General features: G+C 52.6%; 1 protein-coding gene across 1 annotated transcript in view; it reads left to right on the top strand.

The window, feature by feature from the left end:
- Positions 1–975: 975 nt before the first annotated feature.
- The window catches only part of PSD2 (pleckstrin and Sec7 domain containing 2), a 43516-nt gene continuing 21943 nt past the window's right edge, over positions 976–22548 (top strand). Inside the window, exons 1-6 of the mRNA XM_075163853.1 lie at positions 976–1087; positions 2792–3376; positions 11293–11781; positions 13196–13390; positions 18195–18275; positions 18837–18949. Coding sequence (XP_075019954.1) covers positions 2856–3376; positions 11293–11781; positions 13196–13390; positions 18195–18275; positions 18837–18949 — 1399 coding nt within the window. The 5' untranslated portion in view covers positions 976–1087; positions 2792–2855. The remainder of the gene's footprint in view (positions 1088–2791; positions 3377–11292; positions 11782–13195; positions 13391–18194; positions 18276–18836; positions 18950–22548) is intronic.

Raw genomic sequence — 22548 nt, 5'->3', positions numbered from 1 at the left:
TTGTTTTGACCCCCCTTGGGTGGGCTCAGCTCCTGCGGGTGGGATGCTGGGCCGCAGGAGGCTGATGTGCTGGTGTCCCTGGAAGTCTAGGCTGGCCTTTCTCTTGTCAGGGAAAGGCAGGCTGGCTGAGAGAGAGGCCGAAGGCCTGCGGGGGCAAGCCCAAGAGAGGGTGTGAGGGGATCTATCCCCCACCTCCACAGGGACTTGACACCGATATCTGCTGCCAAGCAACTCCATGGGCTCTTTCCAGCCATTGGAAAGCAGGTGGCACATCTGGGGCCTGATCCACCCAGCCTGAGGCAGACCTCTAACAGCGCACAGGCAATGGTGCCCTGTCTGTCTGTCTCCATCAACCCTATAGCAAGCCTGGCTGCTAGCTCAGGCAGTTGCCTGTAGATGACACACCATCTACAGCCATCAGACACACTCGTCCAGCCTAGAGTCACCTCATGGAGAGGCATCGCTGTCCCCTTGCCAGTCTGCGTTGTACAATACACTCTGCAAGGGAAATGTCACTACATCAATGATTTTCCTACTTCAGATTTGTTTACAATTAGCTCAAAGACCTCTAATCTGGCTCTTGGTTTGTTGGTGGGGCTGGGGAGGACTGTTGGGGGGGATCCATCTGCCACACAGGTGGATGAAGTTGGTCATTCGGTGGGCTCGTCAAGTTTCTCCTGAAACCTGCAACCACATAGTCCTTTGCTCTGCTTTAATTGGTCAGGGGGGACTTCATAAAGAAGTCAGAAGCCCTTTCTAAGGATTACTCCTGCGCTTGGCTGTTGCACTGCCATGGCTGAAAACCAGGGAGGACCAGAGTGTGCAGAGGGAAGACTGCTTGCGGTGCTCTGCAAAGATCGGGCCATGGGGCGGGTCTGGGAAACAGCCCGATATGGAGCAGCGGCGGGGTGGGAGGAGGTCAGTGGGGTTCTCCTCTCTGGCCTGGGTCTCAGTTTCTCTGGTCCCTTGTTACAGGCAGGGATCGCCCATCTGTCGGAAGCACCTGGCTGCGCCTAGAGCGATAGGTGTGGGGATGCTGCGCGCCCTGTGACAGCGGGGGATGCACACGGATGCACGTGGAGAAGAGGTAAAACTGCCTGCATTGTCTGGAGGAGGGACCTGCCCCATCTCATGACTGTGGCACATGCAACCCTCGAGAAGCGTTTCTCCCCAAACTCGTCCCATGTGGGGCTCTGAACTCCCTGGCCCACCACATCTCCCAGCTGTGGGAGCAGTGCATGGAGAGCGGGCCAGATCCTGGGTCCAAGATTGCCTGGCCCTGGGACTGGAGCAAAGTCAGCCCAGGACTGGGGTTCCCCTCGGATCTGTCCTGCTCAGCCAGCACCTCAGCACGCACCTGTGTGGATCTGTCTGTACCCAGGCCATAGCGGGGTGTTTGGGGTCGAATCCCACCCCTCCCTTGCTCCTTGCCCCGGTGCAGAGGAATCAGCAGCAGGGGGGAGGCTGCTAACATCTCCGTGACCTCCGTAAGGGAAGGGGTTGTAAGAGCAGAGGCAGCTGCAGCCCAGCACCTCTTGTTACCAAGAACTCGTACAGCCCTGCACTAGGCAAGCAATTAATGATTTTACTGCTAATGAGAGCTGTAGCTCAGCAAGTCAGAGCACCCAGAGCCCATTGCTGACATCTGGGCACCCTCACGGCTTCTCAGGGGTGATGTATAATCCCTGGTTTACAGAGAGGGAAGCTGAGGCAGTGAGCTTAAATGATCCGCTTGAGATGTGAGGTAGGAACAGAATTAGGGGGAGAACGCAGGGTCCCATCTGCCTGCTGTAATTGATAAGCCATCCTTTCTGTGCAGGTGAAGACAAATGTTTTTTGTTTTAAAACAAAATCAGCTGTTATCATGCCTCAGCCTGAGCCCCATACAGAAACTTCTGCTTCCAGAAGAGATCATTTCTGGTGGCACCATGGTCACTTGACTGCAGCTGCAGGGGTTACAATGGAGAAAAGCTGGCACAGCACTGTGGGGCTACAGCCCATGGCTCAGGATGGTGCTTGCAAGACTGGCACACTTTGCATCGATAGGCATGTTCACCGATAAGGTCTCACTTGGTGCAACACAGCGTCCTTCCCTTGCCCTACAGAGAGAGCATCTCAGGGTATATTCAATAAGGACACTTTCGCCAGAGTCTTAGCTGGCAACTTATGGCACCCTTCAGCAGTACCTGTGTTGGGAAAAGTGTTACTCTGGCAGTCAAGCAGCTCTGCAGAAATGCGAAGTCAGCAGGGAGAATCACACAGGTTGGCACATCACAACTCCTTAGAAGTGTTTAAAAAAAATTCACACCTATCTCCTATTTCCCTATTTCTCCTATTTCTGCAGGCAGGGAGTACTTGGGAATAGCACTCCGGTAAGCAGCCTGGGAAAAGCAGGCATGCCACATTCCTGTCCCCAGCCTTGGGCAGCTGCCTGCCACAGCTGGGGCACCAACCCGCATGGTACGGGTCCCCTCTGCTTCAGGCTGGGGCTGTCTGGGGGTTATGAGAGGAGCAGGAGAAGGTGGGTACCCAGGCCCCTAATGGCTCAGGACCACAACAGCAGATTTTCTTCTCCAGATCTCACTGTGCTGGGTAATGAGCACTAGTCTTTGCAAAAGCAGCAAACCCCGGTATGGTCCTTCCTTGCTTTTATATTGAGAGGTCAAGAGGGGTGGGTGGCATTTTCCTGTGCTCTGCTTCAAAATGCTCTCTTTCTGAGCTGTTATCAACAATTCCGTGCCTTCTGACAGCCCTCGCGGGCGCTCGTGACATGGTTTGTTTTCCGTTGTAGGTAGTACCGAGCCTGAGCTGAGTGCGGGGAGGGAGCCCATAAGCGCTGGGAGAACAAGCGGAATATGAGCGAGAACAGCCCCTTTCCATGGTCTGCTGCAGACCGCCAAGAGCTGCATTCCTCGGGCTCACAGCCGGCCGCGCTGGCCTGCAGTGCTGGGGACGAGCAGCTCAGCCAGCCTCCGGAGCCTGCCAGCGGGAGAGCCAGCCCCCGGGACGATGCTCAACCCTCCCGAGGCGCCGAGGGGGAGCGCGGGGGCCAGGGGGACAAACATCTGGAAGCGGCGGTGGAGCTGGGCGAGAGGCAGGGAGAGCAGGGACCGGGGACAGACGCTACCAGTGAGAGCGGCCGTAAGGACGGGCCGGCGCTGGCGAACGGTGTGGACGCAGAGCTGGCCGCGGGGCGGGAGCAGACGCCGCTGCAGCAGCGGGACGGCGGCGTGCCCAGCCGAAGCAGCACGGATTTGGGGGAGAGGGGCTCCCCCACCCAGGAGACACCTAGTGAGGCCCTCAGCAAGGAGTGGTGTCACAGCGTCCTGGGCTCCTCAGAAGCTCTAAGTGCCGACGAGCCGGAGGAGCAGCTCGGGTGAGTGTGAAGCCATTGTAATGTCAGCTCAGTGCTGGTTTGCGTGTGTTGTTTCTCAAGCCTCCTTGGTTCGAGTTACTCTGCTCCGTGTGTAACTCATCAGTTTAAAAAGCTGCAGCTGCTCTCATGGCTGACTGTGGCTTTTCACTCTTTTTCTCTCTGGGCTTCTCACACTGCTTTTCCCTGTTACAAATGCAGAAAAGCTGTGATTAGAGCCAGTGTCTGCCCACAGAGTCAGTAAAGCGAAGAAGCAGCTTTAGGCATCTCAAGAGTACTGGGTGCTGTTTGTGCTCTCTTTGGGGGTGTCCCACTTGCAAGTTGGAGATTCAGCTGCAGCATTTGTGGCAAAGTTACCCGAGATAACTTAGGACAAGCACGACAGCCGGGGGATGATGAGGAGCAGGGCTTGTCCAGGAGCCTGGTACGCCCTGGAAGTCCCTGGCAGCATGGCTTCCTCTGGCAGTCCCTGGGCTAGCGAGGTTACAGCTTTGCATCCAGAGGACCACGCCGTTAGTAAGAGAGAGAGCAGAGCTCCCTGCTGCACCTGTGGTAGGTGTTACCAGTGCCTGGGTGGCACAGGCGTAGCAGTGAGAGACGAGAGACACGAGTGTCATCCTGTTCTCAAGTGCCTGAGACAAACCAGCACGTGTGCAATGCCCCCGGTCTCTGTGTCCTCTGTACTGGCAGCCTCTTTTCAGGGGAGAGCTCTCCAGGCTGGGGGACACTCCACAGCTGATTTCATGTCTCTGCAAGTGCCTAGACTCCCTGGGGCTCTGCAGGGGGGCTGAAGGGAAATGACTGGTCACTGGGATGAGGTGGGATGCTTCCCGTGCCATCCCTGTGGGAGGAGTACAGATGCTTCCCTTTGCCACCAGAAATCATCTAGGGGTCTGTATTGGGATTTAGGGCCACTGTGAATCTTATGGCCCTGCCGTACCTAGCCTGGCACAGGAGAGATGCTGCAAGCAGGAGGGGGCTGGAGAAGAGCAGCAGAAGTTGTCACAGAGGAACATGGCCTTCTTAAGAGGAGATGGTGTGGAAGGGACAGGGTGGCCAAGAGGGGCCTGTGAATCACCTCCTAGTTTTAGTCCAGTGCAGGCTTCAGGCTGAGCCGTTTGTTCGGAGCACTGTCTGGAGTGCAGGCAGGAGTGTCGGCAGAGCTGGGAAGCCACACAGCGTGCGGGCTGACGACAGGCGTCCCTAATTCATTGCATCTCTATTGTTGAACTATAGAGACCCTATAAAAAGCTGGTGGTTTGATTTACCCAAGGCCCCCGGCAAGAAGGAGCAGTGCTATTTCAACAAGCGCAATTGAAGGTATTGAAGAGGAAGAGTGTCCAGAGCTAGAGGTCCACCCCCAGGCAGGTCCCACGAGCCCTGTAAGCCTTGCAGCCAGGTCTTAGATGTCTGCAAGTCCCTCAGGTTGCAAGGGAATCATATTTGCTTGGTATGTGGCTCCCTGGCAGAGATTGTGAGTTCAAGATGCAGCGAAGGCTGGTCAGTGAATGCTGCTAAAATCACTGGAAGTGCAATTATTTTAAGGTACTAGGGTGTGAATTGGGAGAAGTGGCAGGCTGAGGATTTGGAGATGATGCAATCTGACTGGGCTCTGCGTGCACAGCCCATGATTTTATGCTCTAAACATATTCACTTGGATAGCAAATAACTCTTTGGGGAAGCTGAATGCACAAGGGACAAGTCAGACGCTATATTCAAAGGCAGAAGGGCAGCTGGAAAAATTCAGGGACAGAGCTGAAATCTGGGAAACCACTTATTGCCTAGGGATTGGTTTAGCTCGCTGTGTTTGAGCTCCTTAGTACTTTGATCACCTATCTTAGGCAGAAACATGTGGCTGGGCCAAACACAGCATGGAGCTGGTCTTTCCTGACCGTAGCTAACTGTCTGGCTCTCCCAGATCAATGTGGGTCAGGAGTGACAAAGCTGACAGATGGACCGAGGCACTGAGAAGTCACTGTCATCCTGCATCATCTCTGAGATTCCCCAGTTCTTTCCTTACTCGCCTTCTGTTGCAGTTTCTGTTATGACCCGTTCTGGATATAGGAGAACCTGGGGTTTCTCTGGCCTAATATTTTACCGATCATTCCTTGAGCCCGAACTTGTACAGCAGGCAACAAAGTGAGAAAGTCTGTGTCCCTGCAAATGCCCCAACAAAGGCTGCGTGGGACAGACCGCAGAGATGAGCAGTCAACTATTCATTCCTGGGGAAAAAATCACCTGTCATCATCTGCATGTTGGTGCTCGTATGATACATTTTGTCCCTGGATCTTAAAGTACTTTACAAGAAGGGCTTGAGTCTTGCTCTTCCCGCTGAACCCATGGAGAATTAAAGGGGAAAAAGTCATCCAAGGTCATTGATTCCGTGGTGGATCTGGAGAAAGAAACCATGGTTGCCCCGCTGAAGGCGGGGAATGGTTGTTAAAAAAGTCAAGGAAATGAAGCCACGCTTCAGTGCTTGTGCTGCAGTTTGCAGTAACTGAATCCCTTTAACCCCCTTTCTGGTTTATCCCATGGCATCCATTGGCATGCCCATACACCATTTGCCGTAGCCCCATTTTCCGATCATTGCGGCTGTGTTGCCTAGAGGTCTTTCACCTTCCCAGAAGCCCCCAACATTGGCCCTGCTGATCTCAGGGAGCTCGCAGCTCTGCAGTCCAACTGAGAGCTTCACCAGTGAATGATACTCTCTGCTTTCAGCCCCATGAATCATGCAAAAAGGTCAAACTTGTTAATAGAGCAATCCCCACCTTTGGCTTGTAGACGCACTTAGTACCTGCAGGTTTGGGACTGCTGCCTTTGCCCAGACGTCTCCTCCCATGGCAACATATAGTTGTTGAGCAGTTCAAATTCCATTAAATAAAGTTTCAGAAAAACTTCGCAGAAAGCCTGCAGTGAACAGGCAAGAAAGTCCTGATTTCCATCATGTCCTCCTCTGACAGGCCTCCCCACTCCACCAACACAGCAAACTAGGTTCTACTTTATTACAACTAATTAACCAGTGAGAAGTAAAATGTAAACAACTCAGTGTATAAAAATCCAGTACGGTTCAGCTGCAATAATAACCAAGTGCATTGCTTTGCGCGCCTTGCTGTAAGCAATAAAACAGCGTTTCAGAGATGACTGGGGAAAGCAGCACAGGCAATTAGATACAGTGTTACTTCAATATGCTTACAAAACCCTGTGATTACAATGCAAATAAATATACTGCTCCTTATTTAAGTAAAGTAATTGCCTTCCCCGCTGTGTAATAAGTACGCGACACTTCTCTGTGGGGAGACTATGTCAGGTTCATTCACACGAGCGAGGTCTTTCACTGTCCCCCACCTTAGCCTGGCTTTGCTTGAATGAGATGCAGATGGTGCTCCTGGGCTGGTGTAAGCTGTAGAAAGTCTCTTTGTCCTCCGTCTTCTCTGGGACCACGCAAGGAGAGATGTGATGTGCCTGACTTGTTGGTGCCCACTGACCCATCCAGGACCACCGCTCCTGCCCTGGTCTCTGCGGTCTGTCCCACGCAGCCTTTGCTGGGGCATTTGCAGGGACACAGACTTTCTCACTTTGTTGCCTGCTGTACGAGTCCGGGCTCAAGGAATAAATAAAGGGCTGGAAAATACAAGCTCTATGGTGTGAACGGCTAATGGAAATTACTCTGTTCAGCCTGGCGAGAGAGCGGGAGCTGTCTGGCTTGGGATTACGGCAATGTGGGACCTGCTAAGTAATACCCAGGAGGTGTAGACCTTGATGGCTCTTGATGGGCTCGATACTCAGGAGCAGCCAGGAGAACACCTACAGGCACAGCTGCAGTGCACAGCACCCCTGGAAACACATGCTGTGCACCAAACCTCACGGGGATGGGCCGGGGCATGCCTTCCGCATGGGTGCTCCCGCACAAAGCCGTGCTGGTGATGGGAGTGAAGCGATGCAGGCCAAGGGGTGTGTGATGGCTGTCCTGGAGGACCTGGGGAAACCACAAAGGCCCAGGGTTTTCCCTTGATGTGGGGAGGACACAGACCCTCTGTGGGGGAGGGGACATGGAAGTTCACTGGGGATGGGGGCTGCTGCACGAAGTTTGGCATGGGACAAGCTGCCGAGGCAGGTCCGTAATTCCCGCCGCTGGGTGCAGTTAAGGCTGTCAAGTCGCAAGGGGATGAAGTTTTTACAGTTCCTCCTGCTTTGTGGAAGGAGGGGATCTTTTCTGTACACAAAGTCATGGCCAGGCACTGCAGTTCACCCTGGATGGATTTGTGAAGACAAGCGTTCCTGAGGATGAGGGGCCTTTGGGCTGCAGCAGGTAGTCTGTGGAGCTGTTGCTGTCTGCCTCGTTTCTGCTTACGTCTGGTTTGCTGCATGGTCAGCTCTGATGAACTGAGTGAGAGTTTTCTTAAGCCCTGAGCTCTTGGAATCAAGGGATTATGTGGGTCTACAGATTCATGTAAGCTTTTACCCATGTGGTTGCAGAGCTAGGTTTGAAAACAGCATCTCAGACATCAGAGGGAACTTTCAAAGGGTGCAAAAACTTGTTTGTCAGGGCCTGTCAGGTCTCATGAACGTAGTGTAAGCCACGCATGGTTGTCTTCCTCCTCACACAGACCTTCAGGTGGGTCTGTCCTGCTCCCTGCTGCACCAGGATCCCCTGTTCCTGCCGCAGCTCACCAGCCTGCTGGCCTGGCATCCAGCATCATGAAGGGAAGATAGCGTGGCGTAGCCAATTCATGGGACCCTGTCCCGCTTGCGTTCCTCAGGCTCTTGGGACACTGAGAAATAAGAAAACTGAGAGCACTGATTTGTCCTCTCCTCTTCAATGGCACATTAGAAGCAGGAAAATCTACCTTTGTTCAAATCCTTCCCCAAGTGCACTTTTCTTTCAGAGATGGGGGACAAGAAGTCTGGTAGCTGACTTGTGCCCGCTCCTTACTGCCGCAACGGGGCTATGTGCACCTCTGCAGTCTTCCCTCCTTACACTGGTTTTCTATTAGTTGTCCACTGTATCCCCTCTCATGTCTTTGGTTGTTGTGGATTCTTGGGGTGAGGAGATCCCTGTTGGCAGAGAACCTCCTATCCTGCAGGCTTGGGTCTTTAAACACACTGGGTGTAGCAAACAAGGGTGCTAACCTTGAGGGCTTCCCTATGTGAAGGGCATTAGTGCTCATGTAAATGCTGAGTTCTTGCTGCCCATGCTGATGAGGGTGTTGGAGGACAACTGGTCCATGTGAGCATCAGGCACCGCTCAGGCATGGTGAATCCTGTGCTGTCCATGAGAACTGGCTGCTCCACAAAAATGATGATGATGGTTCCCAGGTGGGTCTGTTATCATCGGTGGCAGGGTGTACATTCCCTAGCCCTTAGGGCCACTGTGTCCTGAAATGGCCAGCCATCTTCCACCCTGCCTGAGGCATTTTGAAGGGCTAGGGTTTCCAGGGATGGATGACACTACATCGGTATATCTGGGCCAGTAAATTCTGGGCCTTATTAACCTGCTCTCTGCTCAAGAGGCAGCCTTCCCTCCTTGCTACTTGCTTAGCTGTGCAGTGGAAATACAAGCAAATCCCTCCTGCCTTGAGAGAAGGAAATATGCACCCCAGACTCTGTAATGGTATGGGTAGACCCGGCTTCAGGGCTCCACTGAGCCTCTGCCCAGGCATGGCAGTGATGTTCAGGGGTCCATCTCCACTGTGAAACCAGGGAGCCTGTGTCTGTTGGACAAAATGGGCTGAATGTCTCTGGATCAGGGCATCTGTAAGCTGCAGATATAGCTGGGAGCTGGAAACATGTGGCTGGCTGTGGGGGATGTCAGGGGGACAGCTTTCCCTGTTCTCTGCTGTCTGCTGGTGGAGACAGCTATATCTCTCTACCTCTCTTTGCTTTTGCTTTGAGCAATTCCATGGAGTGCGGTGTGTGCCTCAGTTTCCACACCTAAAAAGACTGAGCTGGTTTGTAAAGTGCATTGAGAAGTGTCCGGACTCCTGGGAGACACTTTCATGGCTCTGCCATGTTTGGCTCACAAGTGCTTTGCTGCCTCTGTGCTAGAGCCACTGCCTCCCAAGATCCACTTCCAATCTCTTCTGTGCCAGGTGATGTTCTGCAAGGCTGGGAGTGGGCTGTCACTGGCGCCCAGTAGGAAACATTACCAACAGTAGCTGGATTTGGGCATGCACAGGTACAGCGTCTCCTCAGCTGGCACAAGAAACTTGCTCATCCCTGATCCCCCCCCAGAATTCATCTCAGGGAAACGTAGTCTACTGCAAAGTGAGGCCATGCTCGTTAGGAGAGGCACTAGGCACAGCCACGATGCTGACACAGAGTTTCCAAACTGAGGCAACCATAGTGAGGAGGTGCAGTGGATTGATTCCAACCAACAACTAAGCACCTATCCTTGCACTTGCTCACCACCCTCCCCTGTGGGATGGGGGAAAGAATTAGAAGAGCAAAAGCGAGAAAACTTGTGGGTCAAGATAAAAGCAATTTAATAAGTGAAGGAAAGAGAGAAAAAAGACCCACCAAGTGATGCAAAAGCAATCACTCACCACCTCCCAGCAGCAGACTGATGTCCAGCCAGTCTCTGAGCTATGGCTATTTCGAAAGAACAAACCCACTTTTTTTTTTTCCTGAGAATGGCATTATATGGCATGGAATATCCCTTTGGTCAATTCAGGTCAGCTGTCCCAGCTGCGTCCCTGCCCAGCCTCTTGCCTACCCTCAGCCTACTTGCTGGGGAGCGAAAAATAGAGAAAGCCTTGACGCTCTGCAGGCATGTTCAGCAATAGATATAACATTGGTGCATTATCAACACTGTTTTAGCACAAATCCAAACCACAGCACCATATGTGCTGCTATGAAGAAAGTTAACTCCATCACAGGCAGAGGAAAAGCAGCTTACTCTTCCCCTAGCTTTCACCCGTGTCACAGCATGAAATGCCAGGTTGTGACAAAGCCAATGACAGCAGCGTCTGCTGGAAGCGGGGAGGCTAGCTTCACCTGAGAAACCCGGGGTGCTTTAGGCAGGTCCTTGCAGCCTGGTCTATTCCAGGAGGGACTGAGCCCTCCCAGCTCTCCAGGGCTCCCAGCACAGCGGGTGTTGCTGGATTTGACTCAGATGAATTCTCCCAGCATGGGTTTGTATTGAGATGTACACTGGAATGAATGCCCCTGCATTCAAAGCCAACAGTTGGGATTGCTGAGAATCATCCATGCTTACCGGGAAGCTAGGCTTGGAGGTTCATGCATTTCACAGCCTCCTCTCATGCCTGTAACGCTACGCCTGAATCCCCCAGGCTAGCTGTAAAGTGACATGGAGCCTCCCCTGCCTGAATGTGTGTCCATCGCCTTTTACATCCCTCTCAGTGGAGAGAAAACTATTTGTAGGGTGCCTTGCACTTCTAGGGTGCCTCATCTAAGAAAAAAGGCTTAAGTTACAGCATATGAATTGCTCCCTAAAAGCTTCTGCTTTTTCTCTGCTATAAAAGGGATCAAGGACATTTGCTGCCGACATTCAAAGTTAGATGAAATGGCCTCAATCTTAAGGATATTTATGCTTTTGAAGTAGCCATAATTGGAGCACTTGAAGTGAGAGATAACCTGCAGATTAAATCCATTCTGGCAGTGGATCCAGTAGCAGGTGTCAGATGCAAACGTCTCCAGTTCAGAGGTCTGGCTTTTTACTGGGGCATGACCAAATTAAGGGTTGGCTGGGCACCTGGGATTGCTCATCATAAAACTGTGCCTTTTTCAGCTCTGGAAGCTTGTAATAGAATAGGGAACCAGGCAGGTTATACCACAGAAAGGTCCCGAGGGCCTATAATCACAGCTTCCATTTCTGCCTCTTCTCTTGCCTCCTAGCTCCAAGTGGAACAGTGCAAGCAATTACCTTAACAGTATTTTCTGCATTTCCCCTTTTGGTCCAGGTTTGCTTCTGGAGATGCCAAGCTGAGCTACAGTGAGGATGACAAGGAGCATTTTCAATTCAAAGACATCAGGGATGGGTTCAGCTCGACCTTTGAGAAGATCGTTGAGTCTGACCTTATGAAGGGAACATACTACAGCAGCTTGGACTCTTTGGATGTCCTCTCTCTCACAGACGAGACAGACAGCTGTGTCAGTTTTGAGGCCCCACTCACCCCATTGATCCAGCAAAGGGTCAAGGAAAGCCCAGAGCTCTTGGAGCAGAAACTGGTAGCCCAGCAGAGAGAAGCCCTTCACCACATGGCTGCTGATAAGCAAGAGCAGGCAGCAGCAAAGCCAGTGGAGGGGGATTTTGGGAGCCCTCTCAGACACTCAATTACCAGCAGCAGGTCGGAGAACGTGCTGAGCCGGTTGTCCCTGAAGAGTATCCCAAATGGGTTCCACGTGGAAGGGTCGGAGGAAGATGCCACCAAGATCATTAACTCCATCAGGTAAGGCAGGCTGGGAATTCCTCGGGCAAAGGGCTCCTTGTCTTATGGGGTCCCAGTCCAGGAGCAAGGCTCAGAGGACGTGATGGAGATGGAGCTGCTTTTTTTCCCTTTGCGCTCCTTTCATGTGCTGTCATGGCAGAGAGGCCGAACACCAGCAGGAAAAACTTTCCTACCTGTAGGCTAGGACTGCAGCTGGGGACCAAGGTGCCGTGGCACTAACCAGCCTGTCCCCAGCAGGCCTCTGTCTGAGCCCAACCTGTTCTCAAACCCGGGACCCCAACCTGCAGGTGAGCTGCGGGGTCCTGCAGGAGCCCTGCGAGCCCAAGAAAAGCCCAGGCTCAGCACTCTGTGCTCACGTTTGCTCTGGAGGGCACCACCATTCACCTGGCTGCTACAGGTCCCTCCTGTTCCTACAGCAGGCAAAGCCGGGGCTGCTCTGGGCAGGCCACCGCCTTGTCTGCCTGACATCTGCAGAAGGCCTTGGCGGGTTGGCGGCAGCCAGGCACACTCCCAAGTGTGCTCTGACGTGCAGGGAAGCCTCAAGGTTTCACTTAGGACGGGGTGCCCCTGAGAGGCCTCCCCAAAGATTCTTCTGCGGGCAGTGAGGAGATCAGCAGAGGCTTCATCCTCTGGACCAGCTCAGACCCAAACCATCGCCCCCGGCAGGCAGCAGCTCATCTGCAGGGCAGTTCCTTGCATGAGGAAGCCAGGTGGTGAGCAGCCAGGTCATGGGAGGGCTGGAGCGCGGCCGTGTCTCCAGCTAGCTATCAGGCCTTCCATGAGCCACGCTGCCCCAAAACCTGCAAATAGGTGCCATAATGCCGTATCTGGCCTTGGGCAAGAAAACACAGAGACACAGCCCCACCTACACGTGCCAGTGGGGCCGCTCAGCCTGTTGTCTGTGGGAACTGCTGGCCACAACGCCAGCGGCAGCTGGGAGAGGAGCAGCCCACCAGCGGCAGCGGGCCTGGGCTCACAGTCCCATGGGCATTGTGTAAGTGCAGTTTCTCATCCTCGGCAATAATCTGAACTGAAAAGCATACCATCTATCCCTAAGATTTCCTGAACGTCCACAGCTCTGGAAGAACTTGGTACCCCTTTCCATACCAGCGGAGAGAGAGGAAGCTTAAAAAGGTGTTGGGGCTGCTTGCTTTGAATGGATACATCCTCATTTCTCAGGGATCAGTCACCTTCTCTTCAATCTTTTTCTACAAATTTGAAATTAAACTATTAAACTATTAAATTAAACTATTTCATTTGACCTGAAATGAAAGAGGGTTTGTCCAGTTCACAAACATGTTGTTGTTTTTTCATATTTTTTGGTTAGGACAAGAAGAAATCAAAATGTGGCATTTTCTGTGGGTTTCATCAAGTCATATTGCTGCTCCCTGAATTGTTTCTTGTTTCTGTGTAGCGACGCCAGCTTGAAAGATGCACTGTCAGACTCCGACTCCGAGATGGGCAGCACGGAGCAGCTTGACCAGGGCAGCACGGACACCTTGGCGAACGGCTGCAGGGCAGATAGCGAGGCTGCCAAGAGGCTGGCCAAGCGCCTCTACAACCTCGAAGGGTTCAAGCGCTGCGATGTGGCACGCCAGCTCGGGAAAAAGTAAGTGGGGCTTTGGGTTGCAGCCAACCCTATGAGGGGGTTGACTGAGACGGCAGCGTTGAGCATGGCCAGCAGAAACACAGCTGTGGTGGGGATGGTCTGGGGGAGCACTGGTTGTACTGGGAGGACAGGACAAAGGCAGGAAGGGACAAGCCTGCTGTTACAAGGGCTTGCTAGATGGAGTCGGGGATGTTGGAGATCCTTGCAGTTGAAACTGGTCCAGGTCCAATGCCCTTGCAATCTGAATCCTGCATGTTGCTTGCCTGTGTTGGACATTAACTGCCACAAGCTGCTGCCCGCCAGAACCAAGAGCTTCCTGTGTTTGGTAAAGGCCCAGCAAGACCCCGCCTAAAGCAATCCCCAGGCTGAAGGGTTTGGGATCCAGACTTGGATCTGCACTGGGCTCCCTGCCAGTCCCCAGGTTTTTAATGTCTGCACCCCAAAATCTTCTTGCTGCAGTGTCTCCTGGCCTAGTCTGCACAGATGGCAGGAAGGGTTTGATAGAGAGCAGGGTACACACTGGAGGTCCAAGCGCCTCAACTGGTAGACTTGCCTGGGCAAGGCAGAAGGGAAATAAAAAGTGTTGATTCAAAAGTGGGAGAGTTACAGAAATTTCTAAGAGACAGAACAGTAACGAGTGTACCAGTAACAGATTATTTTAGGATGCCAGTGGGTGTGAGGACACCAATCCCCATCATCCTTCTCCTGGATCAGATATAATCTGTGTTGCTGGGGTTTTTTTTCTGTCCTTGAAATGTCTCACTCCTGTCCAGATCAGCAGGACACAACTGTCCCTCAGCAAATACCCAAGCTTTCAGTACCAAGGATTGTCTGTGACTCCCAGCTTAGTCCTGGGACAGAAGGAGCCCATGAATGATCTCCTAGAGAGGCTCTTTGTATCACCTGGCAGCATCCTTGTTCTCTTCTTTTGCTGTGGTTCTTGTAGCAGGTGCATTGCTGGTTGCTGCTGCCTCAGGTCTAGCATCCTTCCCCTTTCTTGCAAATTTGCCATGCCAGCTCACTGAGTGAGGGAAGTTTCAAGCAGTTGGTCTCTGGGAGTGCATCTGAGTGTGTCCCTTTGGTAGTTCCTGCAGTCCTCACTCACACCTGCAATCCTCACACCTTGGAAAGCTGTTTGGTGACCCACATTTGGGAATTGACACAGCCTCTAAAAGAAAACGTTTGTTTTGATCAGCTGGGTTTTTGACATCTGAATCATTTCCCAGCACAAGAACTAGATAGGGCTGCAGGCTCTTGGACCAAGCAGGTGCATTTGCAGAGCAGGAAAGGAAGAAGGATGAGGATAGGTGTGTTTTAAGTTGGTCTTGCTCGCTTAAGATGATGTAAGACCAACCTGCAGTGGTGGGAGTAGGGTAAGTTTAAGTGATGCTTTCAGGCCAGCGCCATGTAGGAGGTGGACTGGCTAGGAGGATTGTTCAAAAAGTAAAATCTCATTTTAAAGCTTTTTAACTCATTTGAACCCCTTTTTTTTCTTTGTGAACATTTTCAAAAAGACCAAACCAAACCCAAACCCAAAACCATTCATCATTGTCAAACAAGTAGGAAAGGCTTGATGAACAAGGACATGGAGGTTGGATATCTCAAAATAGTTTCTTTCCAGCTGACACGATTCGGTGAAGTTGACTTCAAATCCAGAAATCACCTTTGTCTCTCTGATGAGCATGTGTTTTGGCAACTGAATTCTGCATGGAAGATTCTTGTTCCTGGATTTGTCTGTGGCATTGTCTCAGCTCGGTCACTACCCACGGTCACACGTCTCTTGCTGGACGGAGGTTGAGCTGTCTCAGCTGCCAGACCATGAAGATGGTAGTGCCAGGCTCTTCCTTGCAAGGTTTCCCAAGAGAGCACTGGGCTCACAAAACCACGCAGGCAGCAACAGAGCCGGCAGCAGAGCACAGTTTCAGCATCGCAGTGCACTGAGAACTGGGGGTCTGTCAGAGTCCCATGGGCAGTATGGCATGGGCACATAGCGTATTTTCCTCCCCTGGAGATTAGGTGAATTTTACTTAGTCAAACTTCCTATGGACAATCTTTTTTTGACCCAGGTGGTTGTGGCACAAAAGGGATCCTGGACAATACAGGCTTAGCTCTGTAGGACAGCGTGATTCAGGCTGTAAAGCAACACACATCTGTCCACGTCCAGCCACGCAGGAATGAAACCGGGAGAAAAGGCCAGGGCTCCTGTGTTACCCCCGGGGTGCCTTGTGACCCAGGCAGGGCAGTAAGCACTCCTGGTGCCTGGACCTTCCCAAACCAAGCAGAGGGAGGAAGTGTCAAGCTGGGGTGTAAGGTGAGAGGAGGTCTGTAGAGGCTGTCTGTGTGGCAGGGCCACCAGCTAGAGGATGCTGGACATGTCCCCATGGGAAACGCCTTGCTGTTCTTGTGGGGATGTCTCCGTCGTGTCTGAGCTGCATGGTGGAAGCGTCACCCGTTCCTGCAGGAGGGGCTGGGACTGGCACAGAGAGAGAGAAGGCCAATTCTTGAATGAGGAAACCAGGGCAAGCACCTAAGCCCACCTTAGTGTAGGCCATGGAATTGCCCTGGCCAGTGTTGGAACTCTGTGTCCCAGGCATGCCTGGGGCATGTTAACTGGCTCTGGAGCTCAGGGAGAAGGGTCCCATCAATGTCACTGAGCCCCTGGCTAGACGCAGGAGTTTTTTGCTTCCTGGGGGCTGGCTGCCTTCAGGTGTCCTGCAACACTGTCTGGTTCCCTCGGCAGAGCTGGCAGTCCCTGCCTGGAGCTTTTCCAAGCCGAGAGGAACCAAGTGAGGCCCACGGGAAGGCGTGATGGGCACCCAGGATGGGGACTGTTGTCACCACAGCAGTTGACACAGACCACTTGTCCTCGGGGTCACAAATTCCCTATGGACTCCTGACCTTCAGCAAGACCCAGTGAGCTGAAGGACAGGCAGCAAGGCCTGCCTACCTTCCCGGACTGCCCTGATGGGAGAGTGGGGTGAAGGGGAGCTCCCACTCACGTTCATCCTGTCTGACTATAGATCTAGTTAGGAATGTAAATTAGGGTGTAGCTCCCAGTGTAGGCCATGGAGACATCTCAAGAGCAACTCAGCCCAACCAAGGTCTGTGCTGGGCTATAGACATGCCAAGTCTTTTGGCTTTAGGGAGTCTTGGGCAAGGCCGGTCCTTCAAGCCCAGCTTGAGTTAAGTGGGGGGAGTCAGACACTGTCCTCCCCTGTTGATCGTTGCAGTGCTGCAGGACGTGGCAGTTGTTGCTGTGTGCCCAGTGCCCAGAGTGCCCAAGCAGGCTCCCAGGAGACCTTGTAAACAGGTGCCCAAACAGAAGGAATCAAACATTTTCTTCTGGGAGTCTACTGCTGCATGTGTGAAGTGGGACCTGACCTGTGGAAGGGAGAGTGCTGGCTAGTTCCCAGCACTGGCACAGCCAATGCATGAGGTCTTCTGCAGACTTAGAGCCGAGAGGATCCCAGAGGAGGCCTGGGACTTGCTTGGTTCTGCTCATTCTTTGGCACAGGGGTGAAGATGTGGTGACATCTCCTTTCACAAACACGTGGTCATCTTCTGCATCTCACATCACCTTGCGGTGAAGTTTCAGGACAAGTGGAGCAGTGTCCCTGGGAAGCTAGCAGGAATCTGCACGCCAGTCAATGTGGCACTGCTTCAGACAGACTAACTCGGGGGCCATGGGGCCATGAGGACATGTTCTTTCCCAGAGCTAGCAATCCCAAACGATAAGATTGTTTTATGAGTGTGAGGCCTTGTGGCTTCACATGGCTTTGAAACAGTCTCCTGCACAAACTCCAGCACCAATACTTATGTTCTGCCTCTCAAAACTCAGCCTGGACTTCTCCCCTGGAGCTGTCACGCTGCTCTGCTTGATCCCGCTGTGTGTCGTGCTTCCAAACAGCATCCATGCCAGAGGCTTTACAGCATCCACCTCACAGCAGAAGATGAAACAATGCTGTAGGAAAAGCAATGAGTTCGCCTGTAACATGTCCTGGGTGAAACTGGATGTGCAATGTGTAGCAATACGCTTTTCATTTTGTGGGGAGAAGGAAAAGGAATTGTATATGGCAAAGGCTGAGCATCTTGAGATCATCTCCCATTTCTTGCCAGCATTCATTGATTATTTCTGCACTTCTGCTACCTGAGTTGTGTAGATAGAGGGACTTAACAGCACCCATTTTGGCTTTAAAGGCAACACGTCTCCAAGCATCCTTCAAAAACATGGCAGGGGAATGGTTTCTGGAGAAGCATTCAGTGATGAGCAGGGTCAGAAGCTTGGCTGAGCTCTCCTGCTCCAGTTCCCAGGGGCATCCATCTGACATGCGAGCAAGGTGCTGTGGTGAGAGGGTGGGATGGGAGCCAACATGGAGTGGAGAGCAGGAATATTGCGGTAGGAGGAGGGCACACGTCCAGCAATGGGAGAGGACTAGGTAGGAGAGAAGGTGCCTGATGAGCACAGGACATCCTTATGGCCTCCTCCTCCTGGCTGGTTTGGGAGGAGGCTCTGCGTGGCCAGCAGCACAGCAGAGGGGGGCACTGGGGGCCCACATCTCATTCTCAGGTGTCTAGGGCTGGCCACGCAGTGCTAGGCTGTGGGCACGTTAGAGCCCTTTGGAGGTCTTCCAGCGGCATTTCAAGCTAGGAGAAAGTCCCCCTGGGTCTGGGATCACAGTCCCCCTGGGTCTGCAGTGTCTCGCTGGGAGTTTGGGCTGGCCAGGAGGCAGCAGTCTGATGTTCCTCTTGTAGACAGTGTCTTCTTCCCTGATGAAAGGGCTGACTACTCCCTCTTTAATTACAGTAACGAATTTAGCAAGTTGGTAGCAGAGGAGTATCTCAGCTTCTTTGACTTCACTGGCCTGACCCTTGACAAAGCACTCAGGTGAGCTGGTCTCTGGCACTCCCGCGTAGGGCCTGGGCTGGACAGAGCGGAGCAGCGCGGTGGGTTTCTCCTTCGGGCTTCCCGACGCTGTGGAGGCTGCCCATGTGATAGGAGCAGGGACTGGGGGGAGCTCCAGGTTGTCGTTTAATCTTTGCTTTGGTGTCACATTTGGCACAAGCTACGGCCACCAAAAGCGGGCTTTGACAGGAGGGCCCACAACCTGCTTCCCCATGGTGGAGAGCAGCTTTCCCAGGAATCCCATCCCGTACAAAATCAGAGCAAGTGGGAGCAACTTCTTCCCTGGGGACGGACAACCCATCCTGGTGCCATCAAGCCAGAGGTGGGTCAGGTCTCAGCTGGCAGCATGTTTCCCTACACAGCTCAGGGCTGGCTCCGTAGACACCTTTTGCACGGCACTTGCAGGGGCCCAGGGGTGCGCAGGCTGGGGGGAGGACAAACGCCTTCCTGGGCTCTGAGGACCCCCTCCATCTCCCTCCTTAGCATGGGTGCTGCCCAGCAGATTGATCCATGACATCTTTAAGTATCACTTTCTCTTTGCAGGACGTTCTTGAAAGCGTTCCCACTGATGGGAGAGACACAGGAGCGGGAGCGGGTGCTGATTCACTTCTCCCGGCGATACTGCCAGTGCAACCCCGGGGAGAGCACGTCTGAAGGTACCGCTTTCCTTCCCTGGCTCTGGTGTCCACTGCACACTCACAGTGCACCTGTGTCAGAGCCTGAGTGTAAAACCGGCCGTCCACAGCCGGGTCTGCGTAGCACCCGCTGGGCAAGGCTGCAGTTTCTCCCCTTCTCTGGGATCCTGCCCTGCTGATTATCCCTGCCCTGGGAGAGACGGGGGACACCAGGTGCCGCACAGACCCCCCCAAGAGAGCCAGGGGGGCTCTCCGAGGGTCTGAGTGTGGGCTCCCAGGGAGCCTTGTCCTCCCAGGTGCATATGAGCTGTGCTGAAAGCTCCTCAGCTGTAGCCTGGATCAGTGGCCATGCTTTGCCCAGCACCAGGGGAAGTGGTGAGTGTTCTCAGGGGCTGCAAATTACTGCAGTCGTGGCTTGCAAAGTGGTTGCTGGCAGTGGGCAAATGAGTGACTGGTGCTAGCTCAGCCCAAGACCTTGTCCGTTGAATGGAAGAAGACATTTCCATTCAGATTGAGGAATGCTGTTGGCTTGCCTCACACAGGAGTTGTGTTCCTTGCATCTATAACTGCAGCAGGAGGAAGCACAGCTGGGTAAAATTCTGGGCTCACTGGAGTTGCAAATTTTGTAGCTACTTCCAGCCCCCCTCCGTTATTTTTTTTAAGTAGATACAGTTTATTCTGACATTTTTAAATGGGAAAGGTTATTCCTGGTACACGTGCACATGCACACATCCATTCATGAGCATGCCCATGTTCACACTTACATGAATGTCTCTACACACCTGCTTACAGGCATCTAGAAATGCCCCCATGGGTGGAAATCAGGCTGCAGTGCCAGTTGTCCTCCTCCACCCCTGCAGCATGTACTGTGCCACTTGTGTCTGAGAGCTCCTGCTTGTCACTGCCTTGCAGGCTTCCCAAATAGCAGCAGTGCCTAGTGTCACTTGAGCCCTCCAGTCCCTCTGCCAAGCTAACTGGACACAAGCTGTTCTCAAAACAGAATGACCTCTTTGTTTTTATCAGTGGTATCCCAATAAAGTCCAGGTTTAGATTTCATTTCCCTGTGTTTGTGTGATGTTCTCCCCCACTGATCCAAAGAGGACCTTCCCCTGCGAAGGGTCCTCCACCTGTAGACATTAAGCTGCAGGCTGAATTATCAGCAGCAGTCCCCAACTGAAATATCCCATAGCCAAGTCCTGACCCTCTTCAACACCTCCCGCTGGAAGTGATCCCCAACCATATTGCACCCACCCCACTCCTACAGAGGAGTTCTTTCTCCCCTTGCTCCCCCTCTGGTCCTCAGCTGTCTAACACCCACTGTGAGGGCACGCACACACCACCTTGAGCACAGGCTGAGCTGGAGCACAGAGGGTCAGATCTCCCACTCCGTCCCACACCCTTCAGCATGAGGATGTTTGGAGGGCAGTGACAAGTCAAACAAAACGCAAGCTTTGCCATGGCAATGTGGGTTACAAAGCTGCTGGTGGAGCCGTGCTACGGTAACTGTTCAGAAGAGAAATTAGATCCCAGTTCTGAGCACTCTGCGAGAAGGTGCCTGCTCATGCAAGCAGGAATGAAGCCAGAAAATTAAACTCTTCCATAGCTGCATGGCCCTCAGTGGAGATGTCACTGCTGCTGGTAGGACCTGTTTTAAAAATGTTACACTCCCGAACAATACAAAACTATTAAGAGTAAGGAAAACTGGATCTGAAACACATTACTGCTGCTGCTGTCATGACCTGTTCATTAACATTTAGGCCCACAGCATTGCCTGTGATGGTGGCAGCACATTTCACAAGGCTGGGCAGGACCACTTACTGCAGACCAAATGTAAACTGAATGAGTCCCAAGCAGGACAGAGCTGCACTCAGTACTGGAATTGAATGGGGCTTGAAAAATACAGTTGTAATCCAACTACTTGAAGCTGATGCAATGGAGGGAAGCAAAGTGGCTCCTTGAGGTCACATCTTTTGCAGATACTGCAAAAGCGTGCACTAGATGCGTGGTAATTTGAGAAAGCTATTGCAAGCTCTTTCTTCAGGAAGCAGTTCCTTCTTGTTGCATCCAGCCTAAACTTGCAAAGGATGTTCCACCAAGATGAAATTTGAGCCACTGTGTGTTATCTAGATTTCTAAAGAAACACCTTTGGCCGTGATGGTCTATTGGCATAGAGGCATGATAAAGTCAAGGCAGTTTTGTCTGGAGATGGTCAGGTGGCTGAGGAGGTCTTAAGGCCCTGTAAGACATTTCAGGGCATTGCTACATGCTGATTCAATAACTCCCCCTCTGATGGAGACATGGCTGTTGCAACACCAAGGGTCACTTCAGCCTGTATGATGGGATGCTGCAGATGAGGGTGGCAGAAGCTCTGACCTGCTGACCACTGAGTGGGGTGGCTGGTTTTTCTCCCAGAGAGTGGTGTCTTGGACACATTATTAGTGCTTTCCTGTACTGATGAAGCCCAGACATGGAAGAACTATATGGTTGTGTTGTGACACTGCGTGAACCGAGAGAAAAAGTGAATGCAACTGAGCCAAGCAACGGCGAGAGAATAGCAGGTTTTGGGACACCAGCTCCACCTTGGGGCCATGTGGGACATGATTTACCTGACCAGAGTGGTACAGTAAAGCCAGATGAAGATGTCAGCCCAGAGCCTCCCACAGAGACTCCAAAATATGCACTGGGGAGGCACGTTGTCCTAAGCCCAAAGCTGCTTCTTGTGAAAGTGAAGGAAGCATCTTTCTTGGGAAGTGATTCTCTCTTGAAGGGGGATGTCCATCACACCATGTCCCCAGGACTGTCAGCCCTCATAGAGAAATACGTGATGTTCCCATGAGAAACCCTTCCTTCTTCAGAGACCATACTACTTCCAGGAAAGGGAGAAGCTCATGTGCTCAGTTGCCTTCATCCTGGGCTCGTGTGTTTGGTTGCCTTTACTTGGCAGTGCGTAGAGCTTGGCCTTGAGCATGGGGTGCTCAAGGCTTGTCACTATTCCACACAAATGGTGCCTTTGTTTAGTGGCTGACTGGGATGGGGACGGGCCACAGCTGTCTCTCTGTGGCTGCACATCTACCCCCACAAGAAGAGACCAGTGTCACTTCCCCAGCCAGGCCTGGGGGTAAGTCACAGCCTGACCCTACGGCATCAATTCACAGAGCAGGATGCACAAGGGAGATGAGCCAGGAGCATCATGTCATGTCTGGCTTGGTCTGTGGAGCAGCCCATCTGTGTGAGCACACCAAGTCATGCCAAGGGCAGGGCCAAAGACCAAGGCTGTAGTATTTCTGCCCCGCCTCCTCCCTGGTGCTCTCTAGCCCTTGCAAGGTGAGGTCCTTGCAAGGATCAGTTCATGTGCCAGAGCGCATTTGCATCTCACTGTTGTGAGGTGCTGCGTGGAGACTAGTCTCTTGACCTTGACCAGCTTCAAGACACAGCATGGTTTTGAAATAACAGCAAGCCACCAGGCTACCTGGTACAGAAGTGGTGGTTGTGCTGTCTCAAAGGGACGGAAAACTTCATGTGAGATTCATTAAGGCAGAGCGCCAAAAATGCTGCACTCACTTGTAGTAATGTCTGTTGAACAACTCGAGCTTACAGGCTGCCCGGGCATGATGGCTAAA

The sequence above is a fragment of the Calonectris borealis genome, chromosome 15, assembly GCF_964195595.1.
Source record: "Calonectris borealis chromosome 15, bCalBor7.hap1.2, whole genome shotgun sequence".
In the NCBI taxonomy this organism is placed as follows: Eukaryota; Metazoa; Chordata; class Aves; order Procellariiformes; family Procellariidae; genus Calonectris; species Calonectris borealis.
Note: the sequence above shows the minus strand (reverse complement) of the source record. Positions and strands in the feature narration are given on the sequence as shown.